Source organism: Typopeltis vanoorti, chromosome 21 (assembly GCF_054136105.1).
Source record: "Typopeltis vanoorti isolate ZY-2024b chromosome 21, IOZ_Tvanoo_1.0, whole genome shotgun sequence".
NCBI classification, from domain to species: Eukaryota; Metazoa; Arthropoda; class Arachnida; order Uropygi; family Thelyphonidae; genus Typopeltis; species Typopeltis vanoorti.
Genome location: NC_143569.1, coordinates 19,075,531 through 19,102,362, shown reverse-complemented (window position 1 = coordinate 19,102,362; position 26,832 = coordinate 19,075,531). Strand labels below are relative to the sequence as shown.

Genomic DNA, 26,832 nt, shown 5'->3' with positions numbered 1-26,832 from the left:
TTTTTATTATATTATGCAATAAAGTTGAACATGTTAAGTATAGTCAATAAACAATCAATTTTTAAAAATCAGATTGAATATATAGTGAAACCTAAGTACAGATCCTCTTCTCTTGTGTGTGTGTGTGTGTGTGTGTGTGTGCGCGCGCGCGTATTATTATTATTATTATTTTTTTTATTTTACTTGGCTATGAAGTAAATTATACTAGACAAGAAATTATACTGTTTAATCCTTTAAAAGTATTAGCACACATAACGGCACGTGAAGCATCTTCCCAACAAGTGTTTGTATACAGAGGCTGTTGATTTCATATCAACTGCCTTAGTATCCCATAATGCAAAGCACACTTCCTTTGCCTAACAGCAGGGATACTTAACATGCAAACCGTACTCTTACACTTGGATAAAGGATTAATCAAGAATACAGTTTCTTGTCAAATGTAATTGGTTTGTAACCAAGTAAAAAAAAAAAAAAAAACTAAAACTTTGTACAACTACATCTGATGCAGGGTATAAAATGATGCACCTTTCCAATAGCTATATATGGAAATTATACAAGCTCTGTGTTAAATTAGCACTGGTTTCTTTGTGGGCCTGGCTTCCACTAATGAGACCTCAAGGCCTCAAAAAATAAAGATGTTACCTGGTCTGGGTGGTGACTTTCCCCATAATGCATAGTGATATACATATCAGAAGGAGTGTGCTTTGAGTTATCGGATGTTGAGACAATTGACGTTGAAGTCAACAGCCTCTATATAAATATGCAGCCTAGTTGAAGATACTTGACATGCAAACTCTGCTTGCTTACACTTGGATAAAGAATTAAACAAGAATATAATTTTTTGTCAAGTTTAAATTAGCACACAACAGTGATCTCTCAGTCATCTGATTTTCAAAGAACTGAACCACCAATTAACCAACCCCTTGAAATGGTAATAGTGTCAACTAATTTCTGGTACAGCACCATGTAATTGTATCTTTAATAACCTGTTCTGCAGTTATCAGACTTTCCATTTCATTTTTGAATTTCTTTACTCTATTCATTTAAACAACTGTCTTTATAAGGACAACATTAAGCAAATTAATGATCCCCACAGTGGTATATATTCTGATATGTCATACATGTCATTTGTTAGTAAGAATCAGTACTGAATTAATCTGAACAGAATATGCTTTATAAGTTCATGCAGGTTTGCACTGATTTGAATTTTTATGGTACATAGCAACTAATGCTATAATGCAACAAAAAGTTTAGAAAACATAAATGGATTTATGAACCCTCAAGAGGTATACAGGATATGATAGTACATGAAAAATTTACATCATTACTAACTTCCTATCTACAATTTTCCTCCAAATCAGTCTGTTACCTGTCAAGACTCCAACATTATTAGATCTTATATTTCTACCGTCTAAGGCACTTTGTACCATATCAATCCACCTATATCTTGGTCTTCCTCTGGGTCGTTTTCCTGCCAACCTGGCAGAGAACACGTTTTGCTAATCTTTCCTCGCCCATTCTGTTTAAGTGACCATACCACCTGACATTAACTCTGCTAACAAATTCCTGGATGCTGACAATGTCAAGTTCTTTCCTAATATCCTCGTTTTTAATATGATATTGCCATTGATGCCATCTTTTCACGCCTCTAATCTTTCTCAGGACTCTCATATCTGCGGTCTTAAGTCTTTGGTCAAGTGTTTTACTTCTGACCCAGCTCTCATAACCATAAGTTAAAATTGGTTTGAACACTGTCTTATATACAGCTAATTTAGTGTTCCGACTAATTTCTCTCTTATTCCATATGAATAAATTCATATGGAATAAGAGAGAAATCAGCTTTGTTGATTCTGTTGTCTATTTCTATATTTAATTTACCATATTCACTAAAAATCGTGCCTAAGTAGCTGTTATGTTTTACTTGTTCCATAGGTTCTCCATTCACAACACAGTTGACATTTTCAATGATTCTGCCTATTTTCATTGTCTTTGTCTTTTTATTGCTGACCTTCATACCATATCTATTACAACAGCTATTCAATTTAGTCAGAGAATCTTGCAAACTTGTAGCAGATTTATTTAGAAGTATAACATCGTCCGCATAAAGCAAAGAGCTGACATTAACATCTCCAATTCTGATATCATGTTTAATACCACTTTCCTTCATAATGTGATCCATATAGATAATGAATAACAGAGGGAATAATGTACATCCTTGTCTCACACCAGATTTAACATTAAACCATCTTCCTGTATTTCCTTCAATTCTAACGAGCTGACTTACAACTCAAATAAAGTATAAGTACTGCTTGATATAATGCCCCATTGACACCATATAACTGTAGCATATTGAATAGCTTCTCTCTTGGCACCTTATCATATGCTTTTTACAAATCGACAAAACTTAAATACAGATCTTTGTTATATTCCCATGCTTTCTCAACTGTTTGTCGCAAAGAGAAGATCTGATACTGAAAGCCTCCATTTGGCCTGAATCCAGCATGTTCTTCACCAAGCTTTCTTCCATAATTCTTCTCAACCGTTTCTCAAGTATACTGGTGTAAATTTTGCCAGAAACACTCAGTAGGGAAGTACTTCTCTAATTCTCACATTCAGTTTTATTTCCCTTTTTATATATGGGTACTATGAGAGCTCTACTCCAATCATCGGGAATTCGTGCCTCTGTCCAGGTATTCTGAACTATGCAGTGCAGCCACTGTAAGACTTTTATATCACCATACTTCAGCATTTCTGGTCGAATATCATCTACTCCTGCTGCCTTTCCACGTTTCAAGCCTTTGATGGCATTTTATACTTCCAGTATGGATATGTATTCCTGGCTGTATGGCTGTTGAGTGTTTTTTTACCACTGTGCAATCACTGTGTTAAATTGTGAATGAAATTATTTTGTATGTTTTAATTCTTCATTCACATTTAACATAATCCACCATGTTATAAGCAAGACTTGTAAATATCATTTGTTGTTAGTCTCTTACTTGTAAATTATTATTCATATAATTACTTGGAGTCTGTTTATTATTGTTTAATTAATTAATCTAAAATATGTATTGGTACTGATAGGACTCTGTAATAAAATATCATTCAGTTTATTTTATTAATTCCTGTATAAATGTTGTAAGAAACTGTGTGTAAGTAAATTTAAATGTATATTATATGAACTGTGATATATATTTTTATTATTAACATTACAGAAAGAGAAAGTAATTTGATGTAATTCTTCTGAATGCATTTGATTGGCTGTTGTCAAGGAAACGGAGTTAATTTTAGATAGTACGTGTGTGGAGCGTGAGCTATGGTATTCGAAGGGAGAAGTAGTTGATATGAGCTGAACTGGCTAGAACCGGATTTTGGCGGGAAGATTGAAGGTATTTTATTGGAAAACAAAAGAAAGAAGGGGAGAAGCATTCAGGACAGCAAGGAGTAAAGTAACGGGTGGCAGCAAAGGGATTTGGATATGCTGTAAATAGATTAGGAAGGAACTGGGAAATTAATAGGCAATTAGGAATTTTTATATGGAATTCTAAAATTACGATGAATTCCAATTGTTTTGAGGAAGAATAGTGCAAGGCTGAATTTAATGCATAGAAGAAAACAAGGAATAAGCAGATTACCTGAAACAAGTGCATCAAGACTTGTGAAGGTCTATGTTTAATATTTCAGTTATTATAGTGAAGATTCCCTTTGAATAGTGTTACTTCAAAGTGATAGTTAACTTCAGTTTTAAGTGTGCCTATAGTGAATCCAATGTGCAAAGGATGAAACCCGGTAAGAGCAGTCCATTTTTTTTATATTTCAGCGTGAAGAAATAAGAGTTAGCTCCGCCTGATATATCTTAACATTAACTGTGGCATTCTACTAAAATTAGCCGAAGTATGGAGCTTTAAAGTGTTTCCCCCTTGAAGTGATAACTGCCTCATAATTGAATTAAGTGTTTGTTGACTAAGAGAGAATTAGAGAGTTCTACTATAAGAGTATTTACTGTAAGATTCTGTACCATTGAACTGTGCGAACTATTTTAATTATTCGGAAAAATGTAGAATTGACAGCTGGATGTCTGATGCCTAATGTTTTATGTTTGTTATGAATACCTGAACTAAGTTGATTTGCATTATCTTGTTTTCAAAGTCATTCTTAATGTACATGTTATATAACCCTGCATTAAATGTTTTGTTTTATTGATTCTAATTTGGTGTTTGCCTGATTCTCCTTCATTGCACCGCTCATAAAAAATATTGGACCTTGCGGAAGCCTTAAATGATAATATTAACCTCGGCCTGTATAAAGTGAGATTGAAAAAGTTAATTGATGATTGATTCCTCTATATTATATAGACTAGTCTTATTATAGGGTGGTGCAGGATAATATAAATTTCTCTATATTCAGATCAGTATCATTCAACATCTAACAAATTAAAAAAAAAACTTTAAAGAAGTAAGGATAAGTCCATCAAACCAACATAAATGGATCCATTAGCAAGATGTACGATCCAACAACTGCTTGTTTCATCTAGCAATTTTTCGAAGTAATTACTCCATACTTCAAGGACATCTTTTTCTCCCATTTTCATATCACCTTTATCATCTCTAACTCCTTTTACAGCACCCTTTCCTCCATTTCTGAGATTCTTCAACAACAATCAGATGTGAACTTCTACAGTTCACATCTGAGAGCTGCTCAACTTTTATTCACTTTAAAACTTTCTTACATGTTATTCTTTTCAATATGAAATTCAGTTTTATCCTGAAAATTGCTCAAGACTAAATAGTGATCACTTCCAATTTCAAATCCTCTGCACGATGATGTACTGCGCCAGGGAGAAAACATCACTATCAACCATAACATAGTCAATGAGACTTCTTATTCCATGCCTCTTCTCTCAATGTGAATTTGTGCACATTTTTATGTTGGTACATGGTGTTAGTAATAACCAGTCCATGTCCTGAGCAGAAATCCAACAGATATTTGCCATTATTATTAGCTTTGCTCTTTTCTCCAAATTTTCCCAAAATATTTTTGTATGTCTCACAATCATTTCCTACTCTGCTATTTAGATCCCCAACAAGGACCAACTTTTCCTTTTTCATTGTGTCAGTTGCTTTTTCTAAAGCATCAAAAAATTCCTCCACTTCTACCTTAGTAGAATCTTCTGTGGGATCATAGGCACAAATGAGTCTCATTGTCCAGTTCCCCATTCTTATATTTGCCCACATTACTCTACTTGAGACTACCTGCCATTCAAGAAGATTAGCTTCGTATTTTGTGTTGAATACTATGGCTACTCCTTCTTTTCCTTGATTGTCATTGCCTGAATATAATGTTTTGTATTTACTGCTCAGAAAGATCTCATCAGTTTTTGTCTTTTTTGTTTCAGTCACCTGTATTATGTCGATCTGGTACTTATCTAATTCCTGAGTTGGGGTGTGTTTTCAGATTTGTTCCAGTAGCTGACTTTTCGCTGTTCGCCCTAGTTCCCTGGCGAAAACAACGGGGGGTGCTTGTTTAGCCGGCTGATGCCCCAGCTTTGATGAAAGTTTGTCATGTTGTACCATCATTTTGTATTTTGGTTTAACCAATAAGAATACAATTTTGGTCGGCTAAATCCCAAACTGCCAGGCCATCCTCGTTCGTTGAGTATCCAGGTAGATAACCAACAGGGTGCACCACGAGAAGATGAGGATTGGACATTAGGTCAGAAGCCCTGGTCGGTTCTCCGCATTCCTTTAAAGGCTATGTGGAGGTCTCCTCTCAGTTATACAGCTTTGACCCTTAAGCACCCCAAATTTAATTTCTTGTAATAATAATAAAGTTTAATTTCTTGTAATAATAATAAGTCCTGCAGAAGACAGCATATCAGCAGAACACAAATCACAAGGTTCACAGTTTTGTAAGGTCATAGTAGATATGTTGAAAGATATTTTAACTAGAGAACAAATTCGAGTGCAGTGGTATAATCCTTGATTATCTTATCACATCAAAGGAGCAGCAGAGATGACATAAGCAACTATAGGTCAATCAGTTTGCATTACAATTCTACAAAATATCTATATTCATTATATCAAATAGGCTCAATGTTTCTGGATGATGCAAAGCCATATGAACAAACAGAATTCAGAGCAAGACTCTTTATACAATAGACCATATCCAACAATTAACTGAGTGAGAGAAACAGCAAACTAATATTTCTGCACATTTAGTGTTCAGAGATTTTGAAAAAGCCTTTGATTTGCTTTATCAGCCAGAAATACACAGTTTAAAATAACAAGCCATTCCAAAAAGTATGTCAGATTATTAAAACTTGTATATCAAAACTCAACAGCCAGCACAAAGCTAGAACATCAAGAATAGCAATTTGATATTGGGATAGGAGTAAGGAAAGAGATCCTATATCACCAAATTGTGCTCTGCTAGATTAGAAGAAGTATTTAAGAACACTTCACGAGGAAAACAATGGAATTAGCATCAGTGGAAAAATCTCAATCATATGCCGACCTGGTTGGCCGCGTGATTAGCGTATCTGCTCTGCAGCCAAAAGGCTGTGGGTTTGAATGTTTGTGATTGTCTGTGAAAATAGTAGTGATGGTGGTGGTGGGCGGTAGATGCCATTGGTGTAGATGACGGTAGTTGCGGTTTGTTGTGGTTGATGGATTGAGTGATGGTGACAGAGAGTTGTAGAGTTGGTGCCCTCCCTCGATGAGTCTTTGGACTCCCTGGAGGTGTCACGTAGTAATAATAATAATATTTTGCAGATGACATGTTCTTCCAAAAAAATAAAGAAGCTCTAGAAATTCTAAATGACCTTTATAGAGAAAGTAGGACAGAAGGTTTAAAGATTAATGTAACTAAAATCAAACTGGTGACTAACTCACTGAACTAAAATTAACAGATCATCATGTTGAAATTGTAGAGACCTATATCTACATCTGGTAGATATAGTTAATTTTACGGAAAAACAAGATAAAGAAATAAGTAGAAGAATCAGACAAGTATACAAAGCATTTTTGGCTGTATAAAGATTATCTGTTAGGAGATTTATTTATATGCCTAAAAAAGAGAGCTCTTTAACATATGCATTATTCCTGTGTTTATCTATGGAAGCAAGACATGGGCAATAATTTAAAAAATGGCAAGACAGTTTACATGTGACCTAAAACACCTTGGAGAAAAGAATGCTCTACTAACAAAAAAGGACAGAATAAGAAATACTAGAATTAGAAAGATGACTGGAATAGAATATTTTGTGAAGTATTGTAAAGCATGTAAATGAAGATGTGCTGACCCTATTAGTAAATGCCAGATAAAAGGTAGACAAAATTAAGCACTGAGTGGATACTAAGAGAAGGAAAGGTTGCAAAAGATCAAGGTAAAGGGATAATCTACAAAGGTTTGACATATGATGGACATGGGCTAAAGATGAACTGGAAAGTTAAGGGGGAGGCCTATATCCAGCAGTGCATGGAAAGAGGTTAATGAAGAAACAACATGATTCAAAGCTGAGAAAAGATTGGCTCATAGAAAATGAAACATGGACAAGGTTATCACAGTAGCCAAGGGGAGAACTTATATATGGAAGGATATAAGTTGTATATTTGGAAGGATAGGTTTAAGAAAAGATTCTAGGGTGGTGGGAGAACAAGAATTATCCATTACTCTGGTAGATAGATTAACAATTTGAGACAGATCATTACTGATAAGCAATTTGATTTTTTCCCTGCTAGCTTAATCTGTTACATTATAGGAGGAAAGCCAGTTTTAATTATGAACAATAAAATCTCAAAGGAAGATGACCTCACTGTTGGGCAATGAGTCCATAGGAAATCGCCTTTCGAAGATAAATAATCTCCATAAGTAGTCTTTGTCATGGAATGCCAGGCTTCTGGGGAATTATATATATTCTACCCTTCTAACAGAAGTTCACAAAGAATGAAGGTTTTTAAGAATTAGATGTGTACAAGGAAAGTTTTATGTCTTACAGCATATAATGGCTGTACACAAGTAAGAAGAATGAAATTAGAGTAGCTGAGGTGAACTGCAGTTGGAAAGGATGCCAGATCACAAATATCGTACCTCTACCCACTCAAATTACTGATAACCCTCTTCACTACTAAATATTCTAGATCTCTTATAACTAAGATGAAAAGCCAAACGGCTTTTTTTTTTTTTTTTTTCTGGTGAAGTTGATAAATTCATCTTAGTTATAATATGTTATAAGATAATATAATATAATGGCACACCTTTCTGCATTCGTATAGCAAAGGTATGTAAGTCCTTTTCACTTAAACTTTGATATCATCTAGGTCTAGCTACTCACTGATGAGCCCTCAAAAAAGGTTGAAACTGGTCTAGGTAGTGACCTCTCCTCATAATGTAAAGCAGTACTACATCTCCTAGGAGCTGTGTATTTTTGCATTATGAGAAAATATCAAGAATAGTGAGGGAGCTTGTTCCACCTTTGCATCGAGTTGCCTTGGTGTGGTATTACCAAGTGGTCACTAACGCTTGGATTCACCGATAGTTCGCCGGCATGAAACGTTTAGATCGTGGTTTTTGATCTTAGAGTTTTGCATACTGGCTGAAAAACAATAAGGGATTTTTATCTCCTTAATTTATTCTGGATCTCTTTTTTGACCAGTTCTCCTTACAGATATACCATAGAGGGCACCTCTCCTCTTGGAAGCTCAGACCACAATCTTGTACAAATCGCTTCTCCCAGAACTCCCTTCCTCAAACTGCACCCAACCTTGCATCTTCTGGCACTACAAAGGTGCCAAATGGGATGACCTCTGGATCTTCTCCTCCTCCTTCCCTTGGTCTGACAACTGCTTCCACTCATCTCGAACAACACCTGTCCCAAACAAGTCACAAAAATTATTCTCACTGGAATGAAGGCCTTCATCTCTTATTCAATCCAAAATCCTCATCTGCTTTCCAACCTCTGGTTCAACAGAAAGTAAATCACAACAGTAAAAGAAAAAATTCAGCTTATAGCAGCTGGCTCACATTGAGAATTCCAGTTTCATACTCTACCTATACCAAAGCACGCAACATATGCAAAACAGTAATCAGTATCTGAAGCTGTTGGATGCAACTTCTGCTCACCTGCACTTCACTGTTACTCCACCCAAAAATAAAGCTGACCTCCTGACATTACTTTTTTCCTCGAGCTCTTAGATAGATTACCATGCATTCAAGCACCATATGCTACCATAGTTTTGCGACAAAAAAACCCCAAAAAAACTACTAAATAGCTTGGACACTGAAAAGCTTTCTGGTCTTGATGGCATCTCTCAAATGGGAGACAGAAGTCTACTATCAACTACCAACCAACTGCCATCACCTTTGTCCTATCTAAAAGTAATGGAGAAAATCATCAATATCCAAATTTTCCATCAGTTAGAGGCACACTAATTAATCACTGACCAACAGTATGAATTCTGTCATTCAAGATTTATAGCTGACCTCATAGCTTACATCATACACCACTGGACACACACTATGAAATGGTTTGGAGAAACTTCTGCCTGTTGCTCTTGACATTTCCAGAGCTTTCAGCCATGTCTAGCACTGAGGCCTGCTAAACAAACTGCCACCCTTCAGTCTCCCTGCCACCTTCTGTAATCGGATAGTCTGCTTTTTCTCTATCTCACTCTCTCTCTGATCGTTTTCTATGAGTCAAGGTAGATGGCAAGCTAGATCTTCAAGCTTTGCCCCCCAATGCTGGAGTGCCTCAAGGCTCAGTCCTATCACTTATTCTCTTTCTCCTGGACATAAATAACCTGCTTGCAATCACTGTTAATCCTATCCATGGCTTTACTGACAACAGTACACTCTATTCATCCTACTCACTTGACAAACCTTGCAGTACTCTGACATCCCATGATACAAGATCTACAACTAGTACCTTAAAACACTGATCTACATACTATCCTTCAATGGGGTGAGAACAATTTTGTCACATTCAATGCCACCAAAATATAGTCTTGCCTTTTCTCTTGCAAAAGAAATCTCAGCTCACCTACCCTTACCCTAAGCAATACAGAAATCACCAGACATGATCAAATCTCTCCTTGGACTAACATTTACCTACAATCTCTCCTGGCATAAACACATCAATAGCTTCCTCAGCATCCAAAAAAACTAAGCTTCTCTTTCCTTCAAGATGCTATTTTACACCAAACCAACCCAAATCCACCAATGCTCAGAATACTGTTTACATGTTGGGGGTGGAGCGTCTAACTTCCTTAAAAATCCTTGATGCTGTCCAGAGAGCAGTTCGGCTCATAGTTGATTCCTCTCTTACAGATTCCCTTCAATCCCATCTTTCAGATGCAATGTTTCAGAATTATATCTATTCTACAGGGTACTTCAATGTCAAAGCTCTGCTGAACTATCAACCATCATTCCTCCATTTCCTGTTGTATCTGTTAATTAAAGAGAGCTGCCCAGCATCCCTTCTACTGTGCAATTGCAAACACACCGAACCTGCTTCTCCTCTTATTCTGTCCTCCAACAGTCTTCCTTACGAAGTATTCCCCAACAAGTACAACCTCGAATTCTTAAAAAAAAAAAAAAAAAAACTCTGTTCTTCTTTGCATCCTACAAATGGCACTAATCTGTGGTCTTTCAACCTCTTGTGTATGGGATTAATATATATATATATTTATGGGAAAGACCGGACTCCTACCAGGCACATCCCTTGGTTGGCAGATAAGGGAAGCCCCAACGCGTTGCTCTGAATAAAGAATAAGGAGCCATGGACCAAAGGGTGTGTCAGAGAGGAAGGGTAAGCCAGCCACACTAAAATGCCGAAAACTTCCATGGATTACACGATTACTGGGAATACATCTTGCGCTACCGCATACGGGGTAGCTGACAAGCCTCACATAGTGTTGGTGAGAAATCTATGTGGTCAGCAAAATGTGATATTTATAGCTAATGTAAATATCAGATCTCTATACAAAGCAGGAAAACTCCAAATTCTACAAGAGAATCTGAAAAGAATAAAGTGGGATATCATAGGAATCTCAGAAACTCACTGGACAGAAGAAGGATGCTTAAACATATCAGGGGGCAAATTATTCTATTCAGAAAGACGAGACAATGTACATAGAGAAGGAGTTGCAATCCTAATAAAACAAAAATCTTACTGCAAGTGTAACAGATATTAAGCCTATTTCATCCAGAATAATAGGAATTAGACTAAAAGTCAAAGAAAAAGGACTACACACAAAGGTTATCCAGATTTAAGCACTGGACACAAGTCACAATGGAGAAGACATTGAACTATTCTACAACTATCTCCAAAAAGAAATAGATAATACAAACTCCAGAGACATCTTACTCATAATTGGAGATGTCAACGTTAAGATCAGAACTTTCAGAGAAGAGCTAAAAGATGTAATGGGAAAATTTGGAATTGGAACCGAAAATGAAAGGGGAGAAACTATGCTCAATTTCTGCAAAGTAAACAACCTTGTCATCTCAAACACAATGTTTTCCCATAGATCTAGTTTTAAATACACCTGGACCTAATGAGATAGAGAAATATGAAATTGTACAGATTATATCCCAATTAGAAGTAAATGGAAAACCTCAATCAAAAACATAAGAACGCTCAAAAGCCTAGATCTGGATACAGACCGTGAACTCCTCTCTGCAACAACGCAGATAAAATTCAAAGTGAGCTATAAAAGAAATAGAATTGATAAACTCCACATGGAAAAGTTAAAAAATAACCAAATAAGATTAAACTACATTAGGAAAATTTAAGAAATAAATAGGGCTCAAACAGATGAAACCAAAAAACTTTGGAAAACAGGAAAAGAAATATTAATCAACTAGGCAAGGGAAACTTTAGGAATTTATGAGACCGAAATAATAAATGGATAACATCTGAAATTTCTATGGAAAAGAAAACAGGAAAAGAAATATTAATTAACTTGGCAAGGGAAACTTTAGAAATTTATAAGAGACCCAAATAATAAATGGATAACATCTGAAATATCAGAAAAATGTGAAGAAAAAAGAAAACTAAAAACAAAAATAAACAGACATACCTCAGAAGAAAACAAGAAATACAAACAACTCAAAAATGAAATTGATAACCTCTGCAGACAGACTAAAGAAAACTGGCTAAACAAAAAAGCAGAAAAATGCAATGGGGCATATAAACACCATAACTCAAAAACATTACATAACACAATTAAAGAAATTACAAAAAACTTTTCATCTCTACCACTGACAATGATCAACCATCAGGGCAAGGAAACAGGAAATTCAAATGTGATAAAGGCAATATGGATGGAACACTACCAAGAAACCTTCAAGAATGAAAGCAATAACTACCTAATAACAAAGCCCCACACTGACTTAAGACATGACACCTTAATGATCCTGCCATCAGAGGTGGAGAATGCTTTAAAGCAAATGAAATCTGACAAAGCACCAGGGATAGACCAAATTCCATCAGAACTCCGGAAAGAAGGAAAGCAAACAACTTTACAATTCCTTACCACACTTCTCAACAAAATCATTAAATCAGGAGAAATACCAGAAGATTGGAGAACAGGAATTATCATACCAATTTACAAGAAAGGTGACAAGAAAAATTGTAAAAACTTAGCCATGCTTACAAAATATTTACAACAGTCTTACAGAACCGATTAAAGAGCACATATGAGATCATTCTTAGTGAAGAACAGGCAGGCTTCAGAAAGAATCGCTCCCCATTGGATCAGATCTTCATAATATAAAGACTAGCAAAATTATGCCAGGAGAGATTGTAGGTAAATGTTAGCATAATAAAAATATCTATTACTTTTTATAGATTTTACACAGGCATTTGACTCAATAAACAGAGTAACCTTATTAAGAATATTAAAACAGAAACAAATCGATGAAGATACCCTAAACTTCTTAGAAAAATATTATAGTCTCACAGAAGCAATAATTAAATTCAATAGTATAGCAACAGAAGGATGTCCCATCTCCCCATACCTTTTTAATATCTACCATATCCTCTAGGTTATGGTAGATATTAAAACTTTTTCCATTTCCAAAGCTATAACCAAGCTTTGGAAATGGAAAAAGGGGTCAACCTAAATGGTTATAACCTTAATAACATAAAATATGCAGATGACATTGTAATGATAGCAGACACAAAAGAAAAAAAATGGTGAACCTAATAACCAAACTAAACAATGCGACTAAAGAATACAGCATGACCATAAATACAGACAAAAAAAAATCTTGATAATTGGAAAAAAGGAAGAAAAACTAAACTTCTCCTTAAATGGATCAACAATTGAACAGGTAAAACAATTCAACTATTTAGGAACAGTAATAACAGAACACTTAGATATTGTGACCACTATTAAACATAGAATATCAACTGCATGGTCATCATTTAATAAACTAGGTAAAATCTAGAAAAATAATAAAATCTCCAAACCTCTAAAAATAAAATTATATAATGCAATTATAATACCCACTGTGCCATATGCTTCAGAAACTTGGACACTCAAGAAAACAGAGATATGAAAACTGGAGGCTTTCGAGATGAAATGTCTCAGAAAAATAAATAAAACAAAATGGACAGAAAAGAAAACAAATGAAACTGTAAGACAAGACCTAAAATATACACTCATTAATTGAAAAGATCAAAAGAAGACAACTTCAGAGCTACGGACATGTCGAGAGAATGTCATCCAAAAGATAACCTAACCTTGCTCTGTATGCAAGAATAAAAGAAAAAAAGGAAGACCAAGAACTAAATGGATAACAACAATAAAGTTCAACTCTGGATTACAAACATATAAACAGCTCGCCAGCCACGCAGGAAACTGAGACTCGTGGAGGTTGTTGTGGAAACATGGAAGACTCAACCTGTCCCCAATGGAAGAGGACAGTATATAAAAAGCCATTAAGTTCCATATAAGCTGGACAAATATTTTTATAAATGTAATCAAATAATAAAGCCCAACAAAGCCAATTAAATAAATAATGATGGTGATGATTTTCATTTTCCATGATGTATCTATTTGTTGGAGTTCTGTTTGTTTTGCTTGCTTTACTAACAGCTAAAATAACTATCCTGCAATTGGAAAATTAAAGAAAAGATTTCATTTTGGATTTAATACATGTTTAAAATTCTGGCAAAAACAGAAATGGGCAGTCAAAACAAGTTCATTAATCAACATAAACCAAAGGGGAAAACAATAATGACTTACCCTTTAGGACATGTTCGGCTAGGCACATCTTGAAGAAAATAGGATAAACGATTAACAAAATCATCACTGTTGACAAGAGGAGTTTCTTTCACACTACATGATGAACAGCTTGAATCTGAAAAATTCATTCGGATAAGCATTATACTTCACAAAATCATACTGGTGTTTAATGTGGGTGACAACATATTAGAATATAACAGCTAAACAACAAATTCAGGGAAAAGTGCAAAAGCATACAAATACATGAATGGTCAACCTCATTATAGCAAACATTATTATTATTATTATTATACAGGTATCACTACAGAGTCAAAAGACTCATCATAGGAGACCCACACCAACATTCATACACACAATACCTGTCATATCTCTCCTTAAACTCATTCACTATCAGAGTCAACTAATTTTCACAATACATTCCACTCACTCACCACTCTCCATGCAAAAAATCTGGTCTGCACACGCTTACTAACCACACTCTTGCACAACTTCCATGGGTGAACCCTAGTTCTATTTGTTATGTAATGAAAATTTTCCTTTGTGTCAATTTTATAAAACTATTTTTATAACAGAAATTTCTATATGGCCACTCTTTTCCATCTATCAATTAAACTTTGCAACTCACACATCTACAACCTGTCCTCACAGAGAAAATTCCAAAAGACCTATCATCAAGCTTGGTCACTTCCACCACCTTCTGATCCCCAAGAAACCCAGGTGAACAAATCTGTGTACAGTAATCAAGACAATATTCGGCAACATTTGCGAACGAGTGCAAAATCACTTTCATCACCAGAAGAGATAGTCAGTGCATCAGATCTGTATGGTAAAGGCAATGGTTCTTCACAAACAGAATTAGCTTCACCCTCATTCTGTGCTGAATTTTTTCTTCTGACAATGTAATCAGTGATTAAACTTTGCGATGATGATTTCACTAATTTTTTATACAGCTCGCAATATCCAGACATACAGTTCTTCAGCTCACGTTGGAATTTAAAGGCTCATTCAGAATTTGTGTCATTAACAAGAAAATGATTTTCCAATTTATTGCACAGTTCGAGACCTTCTCGAATTATATGTGCAGTAAGGGGGACAGGTTTTTTCCCCCTTCACTATCGTTTTATGGATCTTTGACTATATCTAAAGTTAATCGATATCCAATAACACCATCGTCACTTAAGGCATTATCCACAAGCAATTTGTCTACACCGTTCTGGCTAAACGTATCAAAACCTTCTCCACCGATTTCATGTGCCAATGTAATGATTTCATCTGATAATGTAGATGTTTGCATGGTTGCAATACATCCAGGCCAAGCTGCTTTCCAGCAAGCATTTAAAATTTGTGGTCTTATTTTAGCGACAGCAGATGCAACATGATTTAAGCAGTCCAAAATAGAATTTTTTTTTTCCCAATGTCTATTCAATATAAATTGAATTTCGTTTATTCAATATAAATTGAAAAGTGCACTTAATGTAATAGTTTTTAAAAGTAGCAATTATGCCTTGATCTAATGGCTGAATAATGCTTGTTGTATTGGGTGGAAAAAACACTACCTGCACATTTGGATGTTCTAAATGTGGATGACTTGGTGCATTGTCAACAATTAATAAAACTTTAAAATTGAGAGCTTTTTTGTTTCATGTATGTTTCCACTTCTGGTACAAAGCAATTATTGAACCATTCGGTAAATACAGCAGTTGTTACCCAGGCCTTTGTGTTAGCCATCCAATGTACGGGCAACTGTTTTAGATGTTTGTCTTTTAGAGCATGTGGTCTTAGAAATTGATTTACTAGGAGGAGTTTCAACATTCGATCTCCTGATGCATTGCTCAACGTTACTCGATCTTTGCCTGCTTTAAGCACACTTGCTTTTTTCTCAGACTTTGCGATGTAAGTTCGACTAGGCATTTTCTTCCAAAACAATCCTGTTTCTTCAGCGTTAAACACTTGATCTAGACATATCCACCATCTTCAATTCAATTTTGGCTAACTTTTCTTGAAAATTTTTGGTGGCTGCTTCATCTGCTGCTGCAACCTCGCCTATAATCTTTACATTATGAAGTACATTCCTTTTTAAAAACCAGGTTTACTATCCTTTACTAGCCAAAAATTATTTATCAGCCTGGGAAGGTGGAAGTAGATGGCTCCAATTGCTTCATCTGTTCATAAAAGATGAAGAGCTTTTTGTTTAATTAAATAACCACTTATAGGAATTCTTCTTTGAGTTGATTCTTCAATCTAAATTATGAGTGCTTGTTCCACATTTTCTAATAAAGCATCTCTTGAATACGATGATAATTTGGCACTTAGTTTTGTGCCAGAAATGACAGATTTTCTTATTGCGACTTCATTCTTTTTAATAGCTCTTATAGTAAATTCGCCTAAATTAAAATATTTACCAATCACCATATATCCCTCTCCTTTTGATAAGTGATCTAAAATTGCAATTTTCATTTCCAAAAGGAACTGCTTTTCTTTGGTGCTTTTTCCCCTCTATTGGGCCAAATTTAATTCATTATTAATTAATAATTTATGAGCAATTATTAATTAATAATAAAAAATCAGTTAAATTAACAATTAATTATTAATGAATACATTACAAAATAACCAAGGTGTTCCTTGAAAATTTCAGGATTTATGAAGTGTTTCCGTTGTAGGAAAAGTTTGGGAAACGCTGGATTACCTATTATCGGAATGGATTCTCTTTCTGTTGACATGCACAGAAGTGTCAAAAGGTCTCGTATCTGTGGGCGTGCATTGCATAACTTCAAATCCGCATAAAAAGAAACCAGAGTGTATTTAGTTCATTATGAAGATTAAGGCAAGTGATATTAAGCTAATGTAAAATTTTTAAATTGAAACAAATTCTGTATTTTCATTTTTATGAATTCTCACTTTTCTATTGCTTTTTTAATGTCTCCCATTATTGTTTGCATTTGTGTATATCCCCTCCCGTTTGTTGTGTTCTTCACATTTGGTTCCTACAAATCCTTTGTTTTCTTTCATCAATATACAATTGCCTGCATTTTCCTTCTGTTTTCCGTGATTTTCTTTGTTTATGTATGATTCTTGACATATATATTGTACAAATACTGTCATATATTGCCAGCTTACTAGACTGAATAGTTAGAGTATCCGCTCTCCAACCAACAGTCTACGGGCATGGATGTTTGTTATTGTTTACAGGTGGAAGACGAATTTCATTGTTTCCAGTGGCCTGGAAAAAAAGTTCCATGTTTGGTCTCATGAGCAGGGTTTCCAGACTATGTTAAAAAAAGTAAATAAAAAAAAATAAAAAAAAGAAATCTCAGCCCACCCACCCAGAGTACAAATGTACTGTGGGTGGGGTACATTTGTTGTAAACTAGCAGTAGAATTTAATCCGTTTCTGCTATGTCATATACTCTGCCTGGTTAATATGAGAATGCAATGAATGGCAGTATGCTCGACGGATCTTACTCAAGAATTAGATATTTGGCATCCCTTTCTATTCCACATCCCAGCAAACTATCAAAGAATCATTTTCTTCAAGTATTATCTTTGATAACACTGAAATTTCTAGACAAGATGAGATTTCTCTTTTTGGAATCACCATGACATCAAGCCTCTCCTGGCATAAACACATCACAACCACTGCCTCCTCAGCTTCTAAAAAAAATAAGATTTTTCTTTTGCTCAAGACATTGCTTCAACTCTGAATAGCTGTTAACCTTATACAAATCTTCCCAGCTATTGAATACTGCTCTTACATTTGGCATAGGAGCCCCCTAAGAGCTCTCTTAAAATGCACAACTCAATACAGAGAGCAATTAGATTAATAATCCATCTCTCACCAACTCACTCCTCCCACTTTTGCATAGGCATTTGGTTTCTGCAATATGTGAATTGTATAAATATTTCCATGACAAATGTTCATATGATATAGCGTCAATAATTCCTCCACTCAGTACTAAGTCTGTTAGAACAAGTGTGGTTGCCATCCAACATCCCTTCACAGTACACCTGAAACCCTTCTTTCATTACTGCTAGTGCTGTAGTGTGGAACAGTCTTTCCCATTATGTGTTTCCCAAGTAATGCAATATACAGGCTTTTAAATTAAATGCAAACAAGTTTTCTCCTTTTTCAACTTACTAACCACACAGTATTAATGTACTATAGGTAGATTAACCAACCTCTCATGTATGGGCTCAACATAAACACTAGTGAGCAAAAGGCTGCTTGCTATCCATCATTAAAGGAGGCGTACTATGCCAATACAACTACCTGCTTCTTAATGGATTCCTATCAGACCTGGTCAAAATTTAATAAGGGGTCAAGCAAAATTGCTCTTATAGTCCCTTGCTCTTTGTATTGGTTCTGGAATCTTTTTTGAAAGAAGGTGACAATTTGTATGCTGTGCAAGGGATAACAGTTCCCTCTGCTATCAAGGAAAATAAAGCATTACCCATACAGACAATGTAGTAGGCACTTTGGAAAAATTCAACAAAATCAGTGGAATAACTGTCAATGCTGATAAGATAAATTCCCTTTGGACAAACCCCTAGAGAGAATTTCTCACCATACTTAGAATTATTTACTCTACTTGTCCAATATTACCATTTCAAGAACTTATACACAAAATGTTAAAACCTTAAAAGATGGAAAATTGGACAACTCTCCTTTTCTTCCAAAGCCATAGCACTTAAAACCACAATCTTCCTTGCTCAGCTGTACATACTAAATATTACAGACATTACATAAACTGAAGAAAAAAAATTATTTAGTATGTAGTAAACCTGTGAAATTTTTTATTTTTTTGTCCAGCCAATACTAGGAAATGAAAAAGGAATTTCTTTGACTAATGCTTTGGACATTCAGTATTAAATTTCTGCTATTTAAGCAATGCAGCCTCAAAAATCCATAAAATATTGCAGACCTCCTCTGGTACAATTTCAATTTTCATCTCCTACTATTTGAAATAAATGATTACAATGGCCTAAGAGCAGTGGTTGTTCCTGAATACTACAGAATTCTAAGCTTAACCATAAGACAGCTACAACATTCTGATACAGATATTCCTTCCATTAATAAAGAGCATGAACCTGTTACAAGGAAATCTTTATACCTCTTCTGCCACAAACTTCCACAGTTGGGTACTAACAATAACACAATTTAATAACGTACTGAAGTTCTGGAGGGATCTTGTTCGGAGAATTGCATATGGTCATCTCCCAATAAATGCCATCACATCTTTAACACTGTGATCCGATCTGTGACATCTGCTACAGATTTGAAACAGGTTATGTAATGTGGTGGGCCACTACTTACAACAAAACAGGTTTTTTTTTGTTTTTTTGTGGCAAAACTCATCACCCAACTGTAAACAATGGTAAGGGAATTTTGATTTTTTATAATTAATGTTATAAAATGTAATTTCTATAAATAATAACATTTAAAGAAAGTTAAGGGGGGGAAAAATATGGTTTTGAAAACCAGTTGTATGACATACAAACATACAACACAACCACTAACATTATGCAATATTCACGAAGGGGAGATAAAATTCTGGAGTTTTTTTATTATTTTTTTGAGAGATTTTAAACATAGTTCCATCTGTTAGTTCACTGTGGCCTTATGGTCAAAGGAGAGTTGATGGGCTGGAGAGCAATCCCAAGCAGAGAAGGTCAACTCAAGATGGCAACTTAGATAAGGCTAACCACCTGGATATCAGTTATCTCTGGATTTTAGTTCAAGCTTTTGCAACCCTCTACTATTCTAGGCCAATGATGAACATCTATTTACTTTTTCACCTCAATAAAAGTTAAAACCATTCTGAGTAGTGAACATTCTTAATGTTTTTGTATTATGAGACAGTAAGGCAATCTATATACAAGTAGCCTAGTCATAACAATACTTCATGCTCAAACTTTGTTTGCTTATAGTTGGGAAAAAAGATTAAAACAAGAATATAATTTCTTGTTATAATCCACAGGATCTAGAGTAGACATTATTAACAATAATGCTCAAACATAAATATGCATAAAATTCATATGGAAGAAACAAAAAAACTAAGAAGAAAATCTTACTTTGTTATTGTTGACAGTGATATCTGTATACTGATCAGGATACAAGAATATACTTAGGATGTGAAATAGAAAGTGATCCCTATTTACTTTTAAGCAGGATAAAAATGAGTATCACAAGAAAAATGATGAAAGTTTAAAAAAATCAAATATCTTCAGAAATAAATGTTTTTTTTTTTTTTTGGGGGGGGGGGGAGTCAACTAGTTTGAAAACTAAAATATTAGAGACCCAACACCAAAATCTAAAGAAAAGAACTTCAAGGTGAACAGAAAAAAGTCAAAAAGGATAAAGAAGAATCTTTTTCCTCTCTGAATGCTGATGGCACATGATGAATGTTGCCAGGAGCACTGAATGTTCATGGCAACATTCATCATGTCCCCTTACAGAATACAAGTGCAAGAAAGTATGTGTGGAAAAGTAGCTAAACAGAAGTTATGGAATTATCTACTTGCAAAACAAATAGAATACACAAAAATTGCAAAATGTTATGGAGGTTATTGAAAAAAAAAAAAAAAAAGAGTACTATAAAAGAGATTAGGGATTATAGAGTTGAAACTGAATGAACTCAAACCAGCCTAAAGATGCACACTGGCTTGACTGTCGCCCAGTCAAACAAGGGTCGCGGCCACTATTAGGGAACCAAGATAGTGAAAGCGAAAAATATGTTATTGGAACACAATATCATCTAGTAGACAGGAAAAACATAACAAGCATAGGAACATGGAATGTAAGAACTCTTCACCAGGAAGGAGCACTGGAAATACTACTGCATGAATTAGACAACTACAGATGGAAAGTGATTGGACTTTATGAAACCAGATGGATTCGAAAAAGGAGAATTTCACCATGGACAGTACAAAATTTTAACTTCTGGCAAGGAGAACAACAAACACCAAGAGGGAGTAGCACTTATATTAAAACCAAAGGCTCAAAACTCTCTATTGTCTTACAATCCTATCTCACCAAGGATAATTAAAGCAAGATTAAAAACATCAATTGGATCACTGACTATTATTCAAGCATGCTCACCAACTTCAACATCATCAGAAGAAGATGGTGAAGATGGCATTGAGGAATTTTATACAGATCTGCAAAAAGCAGTACAGCAAACATCAAGTCAAGATCTCCTAATTGTAATGGGGGACTTACATGCAAAAGTAGGCAAAGACTGGAATACCTGGCCAAGAGTAATTGGACAGTTTGGGAATGGAGAAAGTAATGAACATGGCAAAAGACTGCTAAACTTCTGCTCCAATAATTGACTAACAATAACCAACACTCTCTTTATACAACCAAAACAAAAAAAATGGACATGGACATCACCAGACAGATAAACCAAGAATATGATAGACTATATTATTATAAACCAAATATAGAAATCAAGTATCCTAAATTGCAGATCCTTTGCTAAAGACTGTGGATCAGACCATAAGTTAGTATTAGCAAACCTAAGTTAAAATCTGAAAGCACTTTTAGAGTCAAAAGGAAACTGAATGCAAAAAAAAAAGACAACAATATTCTAGGAAAATATCAACTAGCACTAGAAAAAACCTGACGGAACTACCAAAACAGAATATAAAGTATTATTTTTATAGCTATTTTGCCTGCTTTTGTTTAGGAGTGCCCCCTGTTTTGTGTCATTGGCTTGCTTTCTTTTCTACTCAAAAATTCTAAGGGCATTACTATTATAGAAACAAATATATGCAGAATAATAGAGGGAGAAATTTTGGACATACCTCGCTTGGATGTTGTTAGCTGTCTTCTTTCCTCCATGATGTGCATACTTCTGCTGTTAGACTGTTAAAGGAAGGGGGTTTCTGGAAAAAGTGTGTGTGCATGTGTGTGGGAGTTGAGGCAACATGGGAGAATTAATTTGAAAAAACCAGGTTTTTTTATATAATATATCTATAATATTATTATTAAGGGTGGGCAGTGCGCTTTTTGGAGGGGAAAGAGATGGAAAAAGGGGGCTGAAAATAGAAATTGCTTATTTAAGGAAGGGTTTATCAGAAAAGGCATCAGGGAAGGGGGTTAATCGGGTGCAAGCTGTTTCAACTGTTTGTCATCTTTGGAACACATGGGGAAGTGGATGCTATGTCATGTCATTGGTCAGGTTCATGACCTAACTTAATCTATGGAACTTCCAACACTCTGAAATTATGTGGGGTCGGTGGACGTTGATTGAGTTTTCGTCACATTTTATGGATATCATTTCTGATATTCTAAGCATTGTTTCGTTGTCTTGTCTATTTGAGGGGTATGTTTCTGTTCAAGGGCGTGAGCTGCTATTTCTGTTTTCCTTGTACTTTGTATTCGATTTTTCTTTTGGTTATTGTGTTTTTTAGTGTTTCAATGTTCTGGAATAGTGATGTTACAGTCATGGAAATGTTCCCTATAAAGACCTGATGGTAGAACCTGTGTGACATCACGGTCTTTTTGGCAAGGAAATTTGTAGACTATGTTGTGATGTTCTAATATTTCTTTGTGTGTGAGAGAGAGAGAGAATTTAGTGGGTTTTAGAAGTACTGCCAATTTTTGGTTTGTGGTGAATACCGGCTTATAGTCAGTATGTTTGAAAATGTATTTGTACGATTTGTATGTGTTCTGGATGTATGGCAGTTTGATAACTTTTTGGGACGTTTGTTTTGATAGGTTTTTGCTGTCCTGTTAGCGTAATTTATTAATTGTGTAGGATAGTTTTGATTTTGAAAAATCTGTGTTAATTTCTTTATTTGTGTTGAGATAATTACGGTTAGTTGAAAATTTTTAAGCATTTATGAATTGTGATAGGATGACTGATTTTTTTAACTGAACGTGGATGGTATGAGTTGAAATGGAGGTAGCTGCTGATATGCGTGGGCTTGTGGTATATTTTTGTGGATATTTTGTTGTTTGTTCTGATTAATGTCAGGTTTAGGAAATGATGAATTTGTCCTGTTCGGTTTCTATGGTGAATTTTAGTCTGTTTCTGTAATTGTTAAGGGACGCTTGTAAGGTGGCGATGTGTGTCGGTTCTCCAATGCATAGAATATTGTCCACATATCGGCCATAAAAGGTGATGTCGGGAGGGAAGAGTAGGAGTGATTCTATGTGTACTAGGAACAATTCTGCTAATTGTCTGCTGATGTTTTGGCCCATAGGGAGTCTGAAAATTTGAATATACAGTCATACCCGACTTACGCAGTTTCTCATATGTACGTATTTCCGTCTTGCTTCACACCTCATTACTAGTCGTATCTTTCAGGCGCCAGCCGCATTTGCCAGTGTCGCACATGCTGTGAACAAGCACTGATGTGTTTTGCGTGGTCTCCATTCATACACGATTTTTATAGTCTACAAACCTTGCGATTGTTTAATGTTATGTTCTTGATAAAAATTTTATCTCACAAAAAATAATAATGTCATCCAAAAGAAGCAAGTCCGATTCATCTACAGCTAGCAAGAAAAGAAAAACATTGACTTTGGAAACAAAATTCAACATTAAGGATTTTGAAGGCAGAATGAAAATTTGTGAGCTAACAAAGAAGTTCGATCTACAAGAATCCACAGTAAGAACAATCATAAAAGAAAGGCTTACAGATTTTGGAGGGCATAGATTCTAACAAGGAACGAATTGTAGCCACAAGGCAAGGAATAAAAAAATCATTAGCTTGCTGTGAAGAAATTTTGCGTGACAAGAAAAAGACATTATGCCGTCAGACGAATCTATTAGATTTTATGAAACCATCGACATCGAAATAACTCTTTTTTTTATGTACGAAAAACAACAATTATGATTATATTTCTTAAAAAATATAGGTGTTTTTGTAAACCTTTGGTCCCAATTGTATGTTTGTATATATAAATTATATGCAAAATTATACCCAGAGTTACGCGAATTCGACTTATGCGCTTTTTATTGGTCCCACCTACCGTATAACTTCGGGGTTTTACTGTACATGCTGTTGTTGAACTTAAAGAAGTTCAACAACAGAATGTAAACATCGAAGAACATTGGTGCAAATTAAAGGAAATAACATTAAAATCGGCAGAAAATACAATAGGTTACACAGAAAGAGAAAGTAAAAAGGATTGGATCTTGAATGAAGTAAAAAGGTTAAGCGATCAAAGGAAAAGCATGCAATTAAAACAAAACTATAACAGAAATGAATATAATAGATTAACCAGAGAAATTAGAAAACTAGTTAAAAGAGACAAGAAAAATGGCAGAGAAGCTATCAAAAGAAAATAACTTCCATGGATTATATAAACAAATAGACCAAATTAGTAAGACACAGACAACAAAAATCATGATCAAAAACAAAGAGGGACAACTAATTGAAAAACAAAAAGAATGACCAAAAGAATTTCCTCTTCCATTTCAATATATTTTACCAAAGAAATAATAGTACACAGCATAGATCAACTTAAATCTAGGAAAGCACGTGGTATTAATCAAAAATATATACAGAATTCTTAAAACCAGGAAAGGAACAACTTTTGGAACCATTAAAAACATTATTTGAAAGGATCTACAAAAATGAAGCAATATCTACTGATTGGACCAAATCAATTATAACTCCTATATACAAAAAAGATATAAAACAGAATGCAATAATTACAGAGGCATTAGCCTCCTCAGTATTCCAAGTAAGGTTTTTACGAAAGTACTCCAAAAACAAATTAAGCCATATATAGAACTAGCAGGTTTCAGACCAGGACGAAGCACAACTGATCAACTATTCACCTTAAGACAGCTAATAGAAAAGACACTAGAGTACAACCAAGGTTGCTTATAAATTTCATATACTTTTGTCAAGCATTTGATTCAATCCGTAGAAGAGAACTATGGGAAACCATGAAAGAAATTGGAATTCCCAACAAAACTATACGAATAATAAAGAATCTATACTAGAAATCTGAAAGTGCAGTACAAGTGGAGGAAGACAGGGATGCAACTGTCACCAGGACCAGTTCAATCTTACACTGGAAGAAGAAGAAACCAGTAAGGCCTTAAACAAAGAAGACTCCGGAATCAAAATACAGTGGTATCTCGCTAATCCGAACCCTCCAGTAATCTGAACTGCGGTTTGAAAGAAAAAAAGTTATTACTATTATTATTATTATTATTATTATTATTTGACACCTCCAGTTTTACGTATTATTATTTTGTGTACTATTATTTTTATTTAATAAATATTATTTTAACTATTATTATTTATTTTATTTATGAAAAGTACAGTATTCTTTTCATACTGTCGGTTGTATGGTTATACTGTAGGTCATTGTGGTTATACTTGATTGTCATTGCCTGAATATAACATTTTGTATTTATTGCTCAGAAAGATCTCACCAGTTTTGGTCTTTTTTGTTTCAGTCACCCCTATTATGTCGATCTGGTACTTATCTAATTCCTCAGCTAGCTCCATTTCTTTGCCATTCAGGCTTCTTACGTTGATAGCACCGATCTTTAACTCTGGTGATGTTGAGTTGGGGTTTATTTTCAGATTTGTTCCAGTAGCTGACTTTTCGCTGTTCGCCCTGGTTCCCTGGCGAAAACAACGGGGGCCCTTGTTTAACCGGGCGACGCCCCAGCTGGCATGAAATTTTGTCATGTTGTACCATCATTTTTTATTTTGGTTTAACCAATAAGAATACAATTTGGTCGGCTAAATCCCAAATTGCCAGCCCATCCTCGTTCATTCAGTATCCAAGTAGATACCCAACAGGGTGCACCACGAGAAGGTGAGGATTGGACATTAGGTCAGAAGCCCTGGTAGGTTCTCCGCATTTCTTTAAAGGCTATGTGGAGGTCTCCTCTCAGTTATACAGCTTTGACCCTTAGTAAGAATTTAGAGCAGGTAGAAAACTTCATCTACCTCAGAGGAGTAATAGAGTATAAAGATGAAATTACACAAGATATATTTGTAAGAGATAAGGAAGATATCAAGGAAGAACCTAAATTTATTCATTATTGGAAGTTTTTCTACTTGGTTATACTGTAAATTAAAGATGCCAAGAAATTATATTCTTGGTTTAATTCTTTATCCAAGTGTAAGCAAACAAAGCACCTGAACTATTTTCAGGACTGGGCAGCTCATATAAAGAAGCTAATGACTTCACAACACTTACCTTAGCATCCCATAATGCAAAGCACATATCCTAACAGACATATATAATGCTATGCATTATGGGAAGGGTCACTCCAGACCAATTTTGCCCTTTGAGGTCTCATCAGTGGGAGTCAGACCCTCAGATGATACCAAGGTTAAAGTAATACAGAAGTCATATTTCCATATATGACTTCATTTATCAGTTGTAGCCAAAAGATGCCAAGAAATTATATTCTTAGTTTAATCCTCTATCCATGTGTGTATGTGTGTGTATAATATAATATATAATATAATTTCATAGCTGTGTATGTGTGTGTATATATATACATGTTTTATAGACAAACTGAAAGAAACTTAAGTTTCAAATGTTTATCACAGAGTTACTAAGAACGTAACTTTCTCATAATCTTTCTTTCCAGTGAATTTTC

At 34.9% G+C, this 26,832-nt stretch overlaps 1 protein-coding gene across 2 annotated transcripts in view; it reads right to left on the bottom strand.

The window, feature by feature from the left end:
• LOC150094659 (NPC intracellular cholesterol transporter 1-like) overlaps window positions 1–26,832 on the bottom strand; it is a 495,369-nt gene that overhangs the window by 94,705 nt on the left and 373,832 nt on the right. For both annotated transcript variants that reach the window (XM_090411343.1, XM_090411344.1), the window contains one exon: window positions 14,247–14,361. In XM_090411343.1, the coding sequence (XP_090267469.1) occupies window positions 14,247–14,361 (115 nt within the window). The remainder of the gene's footprint in view (window positions 1–14,246; window positions 14,362–26,832) is intronic.